Source organism: Lissotriton helveticus, chromosome 5_1 (genome assembly GCF_964261635.1).
Source record: "Lissotriton helveticus chromosome 5_1, aLisHel1.1, whole genome shotgun sequence".
Lineage (NCBI taxonomy): Eukaryota > Metazoa > Chordata > Amphibia > Caudata > Salamandridae > Lissotriton > Lissotriton helveticus.
The window spans coordinates 2,054,732,778-2,054,748,309 of NC_136065.1; the positions used below are offsets into that span (position 1 = coordinate 2,054,732,778).

Here is a 15,532-nt window from a genome sequence, read left to right on the forward strand (position 1 = left end):
AAAACTCTCTAGGAGCTGGAGAAAAGGCACGATACGTATGTCTAAGTCACTGGTAGACAAAGGCATGAAAAGCAGCATGAGTTACAAAAATTAGTGGAATAAAACTCCATAGGACCTCAAGAGAGACCGGAAGTGCAATGGTGAGAACAACTCCATTACAGCTAGAAACAGACTGGAGGCAGGGAGTTGGGGGGAGATGGGGCGCGAGAGACAGAGAGCAGCATGGCTTGAGTTACAAGGGTGGGACAAAACTGCGTAGGAGCTACTGAGAGACAGGTAGAGCACCTTCCATCTTGCCATGAGTTAGTAAGGGTGGAAGGGTGAAAAAAACGTAGAGACTTGGGGGCATATTATCAAGGACGGCGTTAAAATGATCGCCGGTTTAGCGGCAATAATGGGCTTGATAATATGTCCTGGAGAATTCCAATAGAAGCCCATGTTCACACCAGAACATGGACTTCTATTGGAATTCTCAAAGGCATATTATCAAGCCCATTATCGATGCTTTAGCTGCAGTTTTCTGCCGCTAGACTGGCAATAAGTTTTAACGCCGTCCATGATAATATGCCCCAGAGAGTGTGAGAGAGAGAAAGCAGCTTGGCATGAGTAACAAAGGGGAAGAAAAATACACTCTTGGAGTTAGAGCAAGAGACAGGTTGAGCGGCTTGGCATGAGTTACTGAGAGGCGTATTAACAAGGAACAGGGAAAATGAAGGCTAAGGGCGCTTAGCGTTAATTTTTTATACGCCCGGTATCGCTGGATAATATCGCCTGGTCATCGCGTTATTAACAACGGTAACCGCCTAGGCGATAAAAAATCCAGCGATAGCGGCATTTTGGGAGGTTATCGTTGGTAATGCAGCGCTAAAACGACAAGGATAGGGATATCCTTGTTGATAGCCCATTGTGGACTTAGCCATGTAATCCACCTCCCATTGGATTACATGGCTAAGTCTGAAAATTAGAAGATGTAAAAAAAGCAGCATTAACCGTGGTTAGCGCTGCTTTTTTTGTCTCTAACAGAGTTAGCGTGAAGCTTGATAATAGGAGAAATGTCGCTTAGCGATATTTCTCCTATTATTTTGCACTGGAATGCCCACATTGCATCTCATTAGAGATGCAAAGGGAAGCGTAGTGAAAAAGGGTACTAACATGCGATTTTGCATGTTAGCACCCTGTTGTTGATAGGGCGATATTTTTATCTCCGCTGCTTTGGCTTTTAAAGCCAAAAAAGCAGAGATAAAGCCCTTGTTAATATACCCCAAAGGGAGGAACAAAAAAACTCTGTAAGAGTAAGAGAGAGAAAGAGAGAGAGAGAGAGTGATGGAGCTGTAATTACGTCTGGTAATTTCTCAATGCAAAACCCTCATGCTACCTCTAATTTACCGCTGAAAAAAGGTGTTGGGCCCTTCATACCATGTATTACCTTCAGGAGACTTTAAATAAACCTGAACAGTCAAAAATGCAATTATTATTTTAAGCCAATAAAGAGAGTTGTTGAGTATTTTAAAGGGTTTTATTTTCTAGTCAAAAGTTACGTTTTTCTCTGACCCTTTATTCATTAGTAAAATATCAATCAGGTTACAGAATTTGGAAAACAGGAAAAAATAGCATTAATACAGAACACATTACAGTCTGCATATAAGCATTACATGTAGGAACGAAAATGTGGTGCAAAATATCAGTCAAAACTCTTAACGAGTTTCTAAGAAAAAATTGTCTTGCAAAGATAATCAATAATTAAATAGTTGGCAAACATCTCCCATTAAGAGAAATAAATGCATAAGACAAATAAATCTTTTCAGACCTAATTAATTAGTCAAAGCATAAACTTAAAGTTTAGCATCTAATTCTATCCTGATCCACTGCATTCTCTGCTCCTGTCTGTAAAGAGCAAGCAAGGAGTGAGACAGCCCGCCCTTCACAAGGCCTCAAAGGAATGTGGCCTGCAGTGCCAAAATATGACGTGCAAGGACTTTGGAAAAAAATCACCAGGAAACCCCCCACCTGACTCTCCTCAGACGCCCAAGGCTGCACCCGTGACAATCTCGTTCCTAACCCATAGAATGAAGCAAAAAGCAGAAGTGAGCTGAAAGCCAGCCAGTGAGCAAAAAAGCCAACCACACCTCCAGAGAGGTCATTATTTATACTCTAATTCTTGGCAGACTACACAAAAAATGTTTCATCTTCAGGAAAACCTGTACTTGATTGGTCAGTCATGATGGCATAAGGTCTCACTATCCTAACTCATTCTAAAATCCTGACTATACCAGTTTTAACAACAGAAGCATACATGAGTAAATACATTTATAAACGTTTGCAACATTTACTAGGAAAAATGTTTCATTCTAATTCGTCCTGCCTTCCTTCCACAGCTCAGTCAGGACGGATACTTTATCTAACTGGTACATTGGCACAATCACAAGAATGTCCAGTTCAAAGTGTCCTTGACTCCTTTAGGAAAGCTGGTACAGTCTGTGCATGCTCTCTTCTCTTTTAATGCTAGCCATAGCCTTGCTGGATTCACAGGCAGCCATTTAATGGTAGGCCCAAAAATAAAACAGACACAAAAGAGAATATTAATTTCATGTAAATCAGCCCATTATGTTTCCCAACTCCATACTAATACCCCTTATAAATGTTTACCTAGCCAAGCTATTAGTTTCAAGCTGCTTTTTTTTCTATTTTGTGTACAACATGCAAAAAATGTGCAATGTGCAACATAGCATTTTCATGCTTTAGTGTAAAATTTAAAAGCACACACAGTTTAGATTACAAGGAATGAGTTGGGAAGAGAGAAACACATTCTATTAATCTTCAAAGCTAAAAAGGCCACTTTTCTCTAGACTGCAAAAACACATGTTAATTCCGCACAAGCATTTCAGACTGAATAGGCCTCACTTTCATGTGCCATGTTTTTAACTTGCACCAAAATGTGCGTGGCAATTTAAATGCAGTCTGTCTGAAGCACAAAAATAAAACAATGCCTGACTGCAGATGAAATCCAGAGAGAGAGAGAGAGAGAGAGAGAGAGAGAGAGAGAGAGAGAGAGAGAGAGAGAGAGAGAGAGAGAGAGAGAGAGAGAGAGAGAGAGAGAGAAGAGAAAGAGAAAGAGAAAGAGAAAGAGAGAGAGAGAGAGAAGCTTGGCATGAGTTACAAAGAGAAGAAAAATACTCTAGGAGTTAGACCAAGGGACAGGTAGAGCGGCTTTGCATGAGTAAGAAAGGGCAGAACAAAAATCCCTAAAAGCTAAAGAGAGACAGGAAGGGCAGTTACAAAGGGCGGAATAAACTTCGAAGGTGCTACAGAAAGAAAAGGACTGGAAAAGCAGCTTGGCCTTAGTTACAATGAACAAAAATCTCAAGGCGCTAAAGACAGACAGGAAGAGTGGCCTGGAAAGAGTTAGCAAGGGTGGAACAAAACTCCTTAATGAGGTAGAGAAAAGACAGGAAGAGCAGCTTGTTGTGAGTTAGTAAAGGTGCAACAAAGCTATAAAAAGAGATAAGAGAGAGGAACAAAACTGTGTAAAACATAGAGAGAGACTGAGACAGAGACAGAGAGAGAGGGAGAGAGAGAGAGAGAGAGAGACAGAGAGAGAGAGAGAGAGAGAATGAAAGAAAGAGAGAGAGAGAGAGAGAGAGAGAGAGAGAGAGAGAGAGAGAGAGAATGAAAGAAAGAGAGAGAGAGAGAGAGAAGCTTGGCATGAGTTACAAAGAGAAGAAAAATACTCTAGGAGTTAGACCAAGAGACAGGTAGAGCGGCTTTGCATGAGTAAGAAAGGGCTGAACAAAAATCCCTAAAAGCTAAAGAGAGACAGGAAGGGCAGTTACAAAGGGCGGAATAAACTTCGAAGGTGCTACAGAAAGAAAAGGACTGGAAAAGCAGCTTGGCCTTAGTTACAAAGAACACAAATCTGAAGGCGCTAAAGACAGACAGGAAGAGTGGCCTGGAAAGAGTTAGCAAGGGTGCAACAAAACTCCTTAATGAGGTAGAGAAAAGACAGGAAGAGCAGCTTGTTGTGATTTAGTAAAGGCGCAACAAAGTTGTAAAAAGAGATAAGAGAGAGGAACAAAACTGTGTAAAACATAGAGAGAGACTGAGACAGAGACAGAGAGAGAGGGAGAGAGAGAGAGAGAGAGAGAGAGAGACAGAGAGAGAGAGAGAGAGAGAGAGAGAGAATTAAAGAAAGAGAGAGAGAGAGAGAGAATGAAAGAAAGAGAGAGAGAGAAGCTTGGCATGAGTTACAAAGAGAAGAAAAATACTCTAGGAGTTAGACCAAGAGACAGGTAGAGCGGCTTTGCATGAGTAAGAAAGGGCAGAACAAAAATCCCTAAAAGCTAAAGAGAGACAGGAAGGGCAGTTACAAAGGGCGGAATGAACTTCGAAGGTGCTACAGAAAGAAAAGGACTGGAAAAGCAGCTTGGCCTTAGTTACAATGAACAAAAATCTGAAGGCGCTAAAGACAGACAGGAAGAGTGGCCTGGAAAGAGTTAGCAAGGGTGGAACAAAACTCCTTAATGAGGTAGAGAAAAGACGGGAAGAGCAGCTTGTTGTGAGTTAGTAAAGGTGCAACAAAGCTATAACAAGAGATAAGAGAGAGGAACAAAACTGTGTAAAACATAGAGAGAGACTGAGACAGAGACAGAGAGAGAGGGAGAGAGAGAGAGAGAGAGAGAGACAGAGAGAGAGAGAGAGAGAGAGAGAGAATGAAAGAAAGAGAGAGAGAGAGAGAGAGAGAGAGAGAGAAGCTTGGCATGAGTTACAGAGGGTGACACAAAATTCTGTGGGAGCTGGGGAGAGGCAAGAAGAGCAGCTTGACAGGCACCACTCTTCACAGCAAAGTGACATGTAGGTGTAGTTCTTGGTTATATCAGAGGGGTTGATCACACCTCCGGTTGTGCTGTCATGGAAGCCTTGGTGTTACAGGAAAGCTCATACTCTTTGCTGCTTCTTCCGATATACCAGGACAGGGTGTAGGGACATAGAGGGATGGGGAGAGAGACACAGAGGGATGAGGAGAGAGATTGAGGAATGGGGATGGAGAGAGAGAAAGAGACAGAGGCATGAGGAGAGAGAGACTGAGGGATGTGGAGAGAGATAGAGTAATAGGGAGAGAGAGAGAGACACAGAGGGATGGGGAGAGAGATAGAGTAATAGGGAGAGAGAGAGAGACACAGAGGAATAGGGGGAGAGACAGAGGGATGGGGAGAGGAGACTAAGCGGTGGGGAGAGAGAGAGAGACAGAGGGATGTGGAGAGAGACTGAGAAATGGGGATAGAGATAGAGGGATAGGGAGAAAGAAACAGAGGCATGAGGAGAGAGAGAGAGAGAGAGAGAGAGAGAGAGGAATGGGGAGAGACACAGAGAGATGGGGAGAGGCAGAGGGATGAGGAGGGGACAGGGAGGGATGGGCGGTCCCAGGCGCTGGTTGATCAACAATGGCTGCTGAATTTGTTTTGAATGGGGCATATAGACGCCCTGTGTGTTGTTTTGGTTGCTTTACTCTATAAAACCATGAATAGTTTTTTGGGGGGAAAAACAGAAAGGAAGAATAAAGTTGGAAGGAAAGGTGCAAAGAAAGAAGGAAAGGTAAAATAAAGAAGGGAAGATGTAAAAAAAGATGGGATGAAAATAATTTAAGAATTTCGGAAAGAAAAAATATAGATAGGAAAGAAGGAAAGAATGATGGCTAGGAAGGAAAGAAAGAAAAGAAAGACGTAAAGAAAGAAGAAAAAAGCAAGAACAATGGAAAGAAAGGAGAAAGAGAAAATAAGGAGAAAGAAGGTGAAAAGAAAGAAGTAACAAGCATTTGCAATGCATTAGGTCTTGCATTTACGCAAGTGTAAGCTATTGGCATTGTAAATGACAATGTCTATTATTTTTGTTTTTTAAAACATAAATAAAAGGCTTTGTCAATTACAATGCCAATAGCTTAAACTCGCATAAATGCGAGACCTATTGCATTGCAAATGCTTGTTAAAACTTCAGCACCGGCAAGACCCGGCCTATTTAAATTACTTGCTTGAGCACCAAAGCTACCCATGGGGGTGTCAACACGCATCCCTTAAATATGATTTTAAAAACTTTGTAACTTCAAGTAAAAATGTAATTTAAAAAAAAGTTGCTGATAGTTTAAAGAATAAAAGCTTTATAGCGTTGCGCGTTCTATCACATTTTTTATTTTGTCTTCCATTATATTCCCTAAGTGCTAGTCCATTCATGAAAAAGTGTCGACGTCGCCGCACAAATACACTTTCATTCAGAAACGATGAGCGGCGACTTTGTGAATGACTTCGGTCAGGAACACGCAATCTGATGAACGAAACATCCCCCAAACCTCCTCCTACTCTTAGCACCTTAAACCTAGAAGAGGTGACGCTGCCCTACCTCTCCTTCCCCATCACAACCCTGGCTATGCACGCAACTACATTTTCAGGAATTGAATAACCTCCAGTGCGCATGTGCGGAAAAACCAAAACAGGGAAGGCTGTGGGCGTGGGGCACCTCCGGGAACAGAAAGAGTAGTGGCTGTGGTTGAAGCATGGAGACAGGCATGCGTCACTAGGGCAACCAGCTTTTATTACAATAACGAAAATGTGGGGAGGAGAAGGGGAGGATTGAGAGGGACTTCTCGTGTGGTGGCAGTAATTGAACCCAGCTGATTTTTCCCAGCACATGGGGCTGCCTCCATCGGGATCAGAGGAGACAGTCAAGAGGCTTGACTTGCATGCGCTCACATTGCAGGGTTAGGACTTGTAAGCAAAGTCATTTAGTTTTGCTGCAGAAAGATGGCGGTTACCTGGACCCTCAGTGCAGGGAGCCTGAGAGAGGCGAGTGCGGGCGGGCGGACAGAAAGGCACGAACGGGAGTGTGGGTGGGAGACATGGGGGGGCAAGAAGGACAGACTGCGGGAGGGGGGTGCAGGGGAACAAAATAGTGTTTGAAGTAAAGGGGCCAGTTGCCATGGTAAGATACAAATGATGACATGGTCATCATGAGGCGGGACTAACAAGACTAAAACCTATCGGAAGGCTGCATGTAGGAAATAAGCCAATAAAATATATGGGCGGAGTGTGGGCGGAGCTTCCACGAAGCTTCCACGCTATAGTGTATACTGCATGCCTCGCAAAGCGAGCAGCACATGTGTGCTGCGACGTTAGGCGAGACCAAAGGAGGCAAGGTAAAATAAAGCAAGGAGACGAAAGAAGGAAAGAAAGAAACAAGAAAGAAGGAAGGAAGGAAAATAAGAAAGAAGAAAGAAGGAAGAATGAAATAAAGCAAAAAACAGTGTTCTGAAATTAAACACAATAAAGGCTGATTTCTCTTCTTATGCGATGTTTACTAACGAACCATTGGTTAAAGTAAGTCCAGAATAAATATGTTCTGAAAAATTGTCCGCTTCTGAATTCACATGTATCATTTTGGATCGTCTGGTTTTTGTAATTCATACATAGTAGACAGAGAATAACTTAATATAGAACAGTTTCAAATGGACGCAATCTGTTATGCTGTGAAATCCCAGCAGTCATATACACAAAGGACACTTCAAAAGGATTTCACTAAAGCACTGGCAGGAGACAGGAACTGATAAAGTGTGGAATGTGGCCTGTATTTACATCTGGTAGAAAAGATCCTACTTTCACCTCGGGCTCTAAACACAAAGGCAACAATAAAATAATTATAAATTAAAAACAAAAATACTGGCACTGAAGTGAAGTACCTTGTGTGCGTACGTGCTCATTGTGAAAAAGCAAAATGTAGTCTGTGAACTGTGAATGGCACAACAACAGACCAATGAATGAAGAGAGGTGGCTGAAAGCCACTGTAAGTAAGTATAATATACCAATAATTTTAGTAAAATCTAAAGGTTTTTGGCTAGCGCCAATCCTAAAATGACACAGTTGCACACTAAAACCGTTTCAGGGTGATTATGGTTATTTTCTACTTGACTTTGACATTAAATTTAATCTTTTGTATTTTCTTTCCAGCCCGGTCTGGTAACTATACTGACTCTCAGATGAAGAAATTTCAAACCAACTCCCGTTGCCTGTCCCTACCCGTCCTGTATAAGCATGAAGTTTCCGAGCCACATGAGGAAGAGGGTAAGTCAAATACTACACTAATGTCTTTACTATTAGTAACTTACCTTGTTAAGTAGTAAAGTTACACTTTTGGTCTAGGTTTACCTCTGTGAATACCGAAAAGTAGCAAACTTACACAAAAGTGTGAGTTTGCCTTTGTGAATTGGGCCCTTAACCCCTTCGACGCTGATGACGAGCTCAGCTCGTCATGAGGTACGCCTGTCGTACGCTGATGACGAGCTCTCGGCATGTAACGCGGGTTTCTTAAAAACGCAGCGCACAGCGGGAAAACCGCTAGCGCGCATGCGGTTAATGAGGTAGATCTAAGTTTGCTGCCCATTATGAATAATAACTGGGATAAGCAGACCACCATGTCTGTGATTGCTTTTTGATAAAGCAATTCTTTTTTTTCAAATGTGGCCCATTTTCCTTTAAGAAATACTCAATGTGTTTAAAAAAAAAGTTAAAGTTAAATTTTTTAAGAGTAGGCAGTGGTTCCTGGGACCACTGTCTACTGTTCTTAAAAATTATTGTGTTAAACGTTCTCAAATGGGAAGGGATTCCCATGGGACACCATTTTTGAAGAGTAGGCACTGGTCCGTGGGACCACTGACTGTTCTTATATTCATTTAAACATTCTCAAGTAACCCCTTCCCATCTGCGAACGGTTTGCACGACCTTTTCAGTAGTTGATAAAACATTAAAACATACCACTGCGATGCAGTATTTGGAAAGGAGACCATAAACACCCTCCCTTCCTAATACCGAATTGGAAAACCAAATTGCAATTTGATAACAAGTTGCCGAACTTTAATTTGCCCTTTGTACATTTCAAAATGCTTTTTTGCGGTTGCAAACAGCCCAGTTTGCCGAATCATGTGGTTTGTGACCTCCAAAAAAGATTTGTATATCTAGTGGCGTAGAGTACAGTGGTGCAGTGGTGCAGTGGTGCAGTGTACAGTGGTGCAGGGTAGAGTGCAGTGGCATAGAGTGCAGTTGAGTAGAGCAGCGCCATTGTAGGAGCTGTCCCACCACCTAAGAAGTCATGTACGGCATAACTTCAAAGTTAAATGGGAGGGTTTCTGGGAAGAAGACTTGAGGGGGAGAAGATATTGATTCTAACCCCAGTCCAGCCTTGACAGCTGTGCTTAAAGCTGTGTTGGAAGCTGTTGTCAATTTTGTGGTACACACTGTGCTTACATCTATTGTTGTACCTGTGATTGCTACTGTGGTGGGGGTGACTGGTTGGCTATTGCTGTGGCTTTCTTGCTGCTTCTTTAGTCTCTGCTGGGAAGAAAGCTATTGTTTTTATAGTTTGTTTTTTAGTTTTCCACTTACAGCAGATCGCAATTGTGAACTTTGTACATATATTATATTGCGCATATGAAAAACTCTTCCAATGACATTACTGTTAAACAACCTTGCATATGACATCAGGAGAAATACAGAAAATAAAACTAGAGAGAGAAACTCAAGATTTCTCCTGAATTTATCACTTCCATTATATTCCGATGTTGCGATTTTACACAGTGTCAATCATCTCTGCCTCATCTACTGCTGTATTTGCAGCCAGAGCAATATATGTTTGATATAGCCCCTTTTACTTTGGTGTCTCCTCTTCACTGGCATCAACTTACTGTATCTGATATAATGTTACAAAATGTTAAATCTCGGTGCCACTCTTCAGTTGTTGCCAATGGACCTTTACAACATCACATTGCTATATGCTGTTTTGCTAGCACCACTGCTATGACAGTGAACCTTCTCACCCGGAAAAGTGCTGTGGCAACAAATGATGGACGGAATGATGAATTAATCAAACATTCACCCCCAGTCAAGAGATCTTGGGTAAATCCAATGTGCTTTCGCTTACTCCGCCACCCCAGCTTGGACCCACCCATATGCAAACAGTCTTGACCCTGCTCCTCATGGGAATAGTCCAGCCCGAACGGCCAAGCCGGATCCTCCTTGGACCGGAAACAAGCATCCTGGGACAGGTTTCGGGGTGACACCCCTCATCAGCCAGGCTAGCTTCCCAGTAACATCCCAGGTAACATGTTGAAAGTTTGCCACCTCCGCAGTACATCTAGAACAGCCTGGGGTACTCCGCAATACATACCAATGGAGTCTGACAGGGCTCTAGTAATATCTTTGTATGTATTTTAACTGTATTATCCTATGTCGACCATTCAGTGATGTAGTCTTTATTGCTGAGCAACAGTATCTCCATTGTTTGTTTGTTATTGTTTGCTGTCATTCTCCTGGGCTGGCCTGCTAGCAGAGTCTCTGCTTCCCCAGTCCGACGCGGCTCAAACCGTTTGATTGGAGGGAAGCGGACACACCCCCAGGCCTGACCTGCTTTACTTCTGGTCCAGAACCTGGAACACAGCCTCTCCCCGCGCTCGGCCAGCTACTTAGTTCTATGCTGGGCCAGACGTGCAGCGATACTGAAGTTGAGATGAGCTCTCACTGAGCTATGAGAGTTTGAGCCCCTGAGCAATATTTGGTTTTAACAATCTTAACTGCGCTGATATTAACTGGGTGACTAGCGCTTTTAATTGATGTGATCAGTTGTATATCGTTCTTTTAGCATTTTAGCACTGTAAATCCCCAACTTTTACCTTTTTAGCCTTGAATTATTTTTAAGCAGCAATCTTACATATTACCTTTTGTCATTCTCCCGGGCTGGCCTGCTAGCAGAGTGTCCACTTCCCCGGTCCGACGCGGCTCACGCCGTTTGATTGGAGGGAAGTGGACACACCCCAGGGCCTCATCTACTTCACTTCCGGTCCAACACCCGGAGCACAGCTTCTCCCCGCGCCCGGCCAGCTACTTAGTTCTATGCTGGGCCAGACGCGCGCAGCGGGTGCGCTACCGGCGCAACACAGGTGCGCCCAAGGCAAGCCCGTCTGCGCCCGTCTGCGCCAAGTTCGCGACAAGGGCAGGAAATGCTGCCCAAAAATGCCTAATAATTATGTACTCTTTTGCAAAACTAAAAGCTCTAAACATGGGGGGTGGGGGTTGTAAATATCCGATGGCACCAGAGAAGCTAAAAGGGGCATGTTCATGCCTCCACTGCAAATTAGAAATCCAGATTGCAGGTAATACTTCCAAGCAAGCCGCGCTCACTCACATGGTCCAACTAAAAGGGGGATTAATCAATGCCCGCTCAATGAGCAAACACTGCCAAGACATCAGAGATATTGTAACAGAGCAACAGTTAGACTTCCTATTCATTACTGAGACTTGGCTGAAAGAATGGTGCAACCCAGATATTGCGGTATCACTGCCACCATTTGACACGATTTGTAGGAAAGACAGAGGGGACCCCAGAGGAGGGGGTCTTGCTATCATCCTTCGAGACACACTACATCAACTTTGAATTAGACACACTCAAGGAAGCAGAAAGTCTTGGTTTCTATATCTTGCTAAACTATTCGATGTCCTTTTCAGGAGCCCTTATTTACCGCCCACTGGGCCACATTTTGACCTTCACTGAATCACTAGGAGACACCCTCAGCCACCTCCTACTGACAAACGCCAATTTCACCTTACTAGGAGATTTTACCCTGCACCTTGAAGACAAAAGAGAGCCAGGAGTACACAATTTCCTCCAAATAACAGAAATACTAGGACTGACCCAAATGGTGGATGCTCCTACACATCGGGCAGGCAACACTCTGGATGGGGTATGTTCTAATTTCCCCCTCCTCTCTACAGACCCATCTACCTCACAAATATGGTCAAACCATAACCTAATCCCTCTTACACTCAAGATCCCACTGACAACTCGCCTTGATGTTCAATCTACTGTCCAGCAGACCAAATGTAATTGGACACAACTAGCCCGCAATCCCAAGTTGGCTATTACCGCCCAAGCACAGATACCTGCCCTGACAGGGAACACTGCTACAGATTCACCTCTTTTTCATAATTGGATGACTGCATTTAGCACTAAACTCTTCCCTCAAGACAACCACCACAATAAGAGAAAAAAAAACAACACAGAAAGCCCCATGGTTCACACCCACTCTTAAACAAGCACACAACAAATGTAAACAACTAGAGCGTAAATGGAGAAAATGCTATGATGTAGGAGAGAAGCAAGCATTTAAAATAAGCAGAAAGCTCTATCACACATATTAAGTTAGCCAAAAAAAATACTACACGAGCAAAATTCAGGAGGCCAAACTAGACCAAAAAAACTGTTGTAAAGTCTTTTACCAACCCTAACGCTTTACAAAAAGAACTTCCCCCTTCATAGAGGCTACGTGACCAAATATCATGAACATCCAAAAAGACTTCATTACAGAACCCATCTCTCCTACACATTCCACCTTTGAGCAGGACCATGATATTACCGAACATTCCATCTGCTCATTCATACCTGTATCATTGTATCAAACGTGTGAAGCAATTGTATCATGCAAATCAGGATCTCCCTTAGATGCCTGTCCCCCCACAATTCTTTACCAGATTGTGGACACAGTCAACCCAATTATAAACAAGATTGTCAACTCATCTCTTAGTGCAGGGATAGTAACAGAGGATTGGAAATTAGCAATAATGAAACCCCTGAAAAAGAAGCCAAACATCGACTCATCAGTCCTCTCTAACCTGCGACCCATATCATTGCTTCCCCTACTAGGAAAAATCACAGACAAATGTGTCCAAAAAGAGCTAACTAATTTCATTGAGGCAGCAAACACTCCACCGAGTCTGCACTCCTTGAAATCCCAGACACTCTTAAAATGATAGCTGATAGAGGTAGGAAGGCTGTGCTGATTCTACTCAATCTATTTGATACTATATCCCACAGCATTCTCTTATCTAGACTAAAATCCTGCGGCATCTCGAACATCGCCTTAGAATGGTTAACATCTTTCCTTTCCATGTGCAGACAAGCTGTCTACCTTGAAACTTTCCTATCTGGGGGACCGGCCCATCACAAAGGAGTTCCTCAGGGCTCCTCGCTGAGCCCATTGTTATTTAACATTTACATGACCCCACTCATCTCACTAATAACATCATTTGGGATCGAACTACGTCTTACGCTGACGACACCCAAATGATCCTATCCCTCCATCAAAACTCAAGGGAGCCGCATTTAATATTAAAAGATGCTTCACTAAGCTCCTCCAGTGGATAAAGGATAACCACCTCAAGTGCAACACGGAAAAAACAGAAATCCTACCAATAGGGAAAGAGGTTTCCTTTTCGCCAGACGAGTGGTGGCCAGAAGGTACGCCACCCCCACCTGAAACGCTGACAGTGGCAAGAAACCTGGGAGTGCAGTTTGACTCCGCCCTCAGCTTCAAACCACACGCACTGATGGTAGCTGGGACATGCTTTAATCACATAAAATCTCAGATTTTTTTTTCGATCTAGTTTCACTCGCAGCAAAAAAATCAGTAGCAGTGGCCTTGATCCTGACATGACTCAACTATTGCAAAAGTCTCCTGGAAGGATCCAACAAACGTCAGAAGCAGGCTGGATTACGGCAACGCCCTCTACGCAGGAACCACGCCCACACTCCAGAAGAGACTCCAACGCATACAAAACGCCTTCGCACGCCTCATCCTCAGACTCCCTCTCCACAGGCACATCACCACCCACCTGAAAGACCTGCACTGACTCCCGGTCAACAAGAGGACACCTTCAAGCTCCTCACCCACGCCCACAAAGCACTCCACAACACCGAACCAACATACCTGAACAAACCACTATCATTCTACACCCTGAACCACTAGCTTTGCTCCGCAGTCCTCGCCACCGTCCCACGCATCCGCCGAATAACCACCGGCAGCAGATCATTCTCTCACCTCACCGCCAAGATGTGGAATACCCTCCCTGCCCATCTACGGCAGACCCAAGACCTGCTGACCTTCAGGAGACTCCTCAAGACCTGGCTGTTCGAGCAGTAGCTGCCCCCCCACCACCTCCCCTCAGCGCCTTGAGACCCTCACGGGTGAGCAGTGCGCTATACAAATGTTTGATTGATTAATTGAACAAATAAACATTAAAAAGACTCCCAGTAGTGTAACAAGCAGCGGCACGACTGGTTTTGAAACTGCCACGTAGATCCTTGGCCTCAGCAGCCCTGAAGACTCTTCATTGGCTCCCTCTACATAAGAGAATACTCTTCAAGATTCTCCTTATCACCTTCAGAGCCGCACTCAATCTAGGGCCAAAATAACTTGTAGGTCATCGTCAGCCAACCTAATTAGAGGAGGTAAAACAATGGGCGTATTAGGCACCAGAGCTTGGAACCTACTGCCAATGCATTTGAGAATGCATAAATCTGAAACACAATTTAGGAAAGTACTATAAACATGGATTTTCGGAGCTCCAGATGAACTCTGCCTCTCACTCATTTAAAGATCCTCTATGAAGCCGCTCACCTCCACACCAGAGCCAGGATGCTCCTTTCGGAGTGGCAGTCAGCGCTTTACAAATACTACTTTTCATTTCATTTTTATTTCATTTAATTTCTGTCAGTTTGCCACTTGTGCTTGCTTTTTTTCTGCTTGCTAATCATTCCTAGTTAGTGTATACAGTTTTGTAATAATATGTCTGGGACTCTTATTGTTAACACATTTAGGGCCAGATGTAGGTAATCCCAATTTACCTATTCTTAAATACCGAATTTTACCGATTCGGTATTTAAGAATAGGTAAATGGGATGTAGATACATTTTTGGTAAAAATTACCGAATCTGTAAGATTCGGTATTTACAGAATCGGTATTTACCAATTCGGTAATTGCCATTCATTCCTATGGGCCTGGAGGCCAATAGGAATGAATGGCAATTACCGAATCGGTAAATACCGATTCGGTAAAATGGGGGAAACATTCAAGGGTGCCAGGGTGTCACTTTGACACCCTGTTGCATCCCTGTATCGTGCTTGTGTGCAGATGTGGCACACATATGTGTGCAGATGTGGCACACATACATGCCCTAAGGGCATGTATGTCTGCCACATGGCACAGTTGAAAATGCACAGATTTGCATTTTTAAAGGTATTCCTTATTTACCACCAAAATTATAGTTGGTGGTAAATAACGAATCCTAAAATGGGAAAAGCACTCATTTGAGTGCTCCCTACATTGCAAATTCGGTAATACAGCGATTCGGTATTTTAAGGAATCCGTAATTTACCGATTCCTTAAAATACCGAATCGGTAAATTACCGAATTTGCAATTTAGGCCACCTACATCCCAAATGCCCAATACCGGTCGGTAACAACAGAAATTCGGTAATTTCGGCCGTTACCGACCGGTATTGGGCCACCTACATCTGGCCCTTAGTACCTATGGTTCATTTAGTCATTCACCCAATATCAAGCAGTGCTGTATCATATAATATAAAAAATATGTCTAATGTAGTAAGGGCCTGTCCCTTCTCCCCTAGTTGATCTGGGAAGAAGCTATTGTGATTGCAGTTGTTACT

The 15,532-nt window shown here is 43.4% G+C and overlaps 1 protein-coding gene across 2 annotated transcripts in view; it reads left to right on the plus strand.

The window, feature by feature from the left end:
* LOC144756277 (uncharacterized) overlaps nucleotides 1-15,532 on the plus strand; it is a 294,158-nt gene that overhangs the window by 190,932 nt on the left and 87,694 nt on the right. For both annotated transcript variants that reach the window (XM_078645938.1, XM_078645937.1), the window contains one exon: nucleotides 7,989-8,102. In XM_078645938.1, the coding sequence (XP_078502064.1) occupies nucleotides 7,989-8,102 (114 nt within the window). The remainder of the gene's footprint in view (nucleotides 1-7,988; nucleotides 8,103-15,532) is intronic.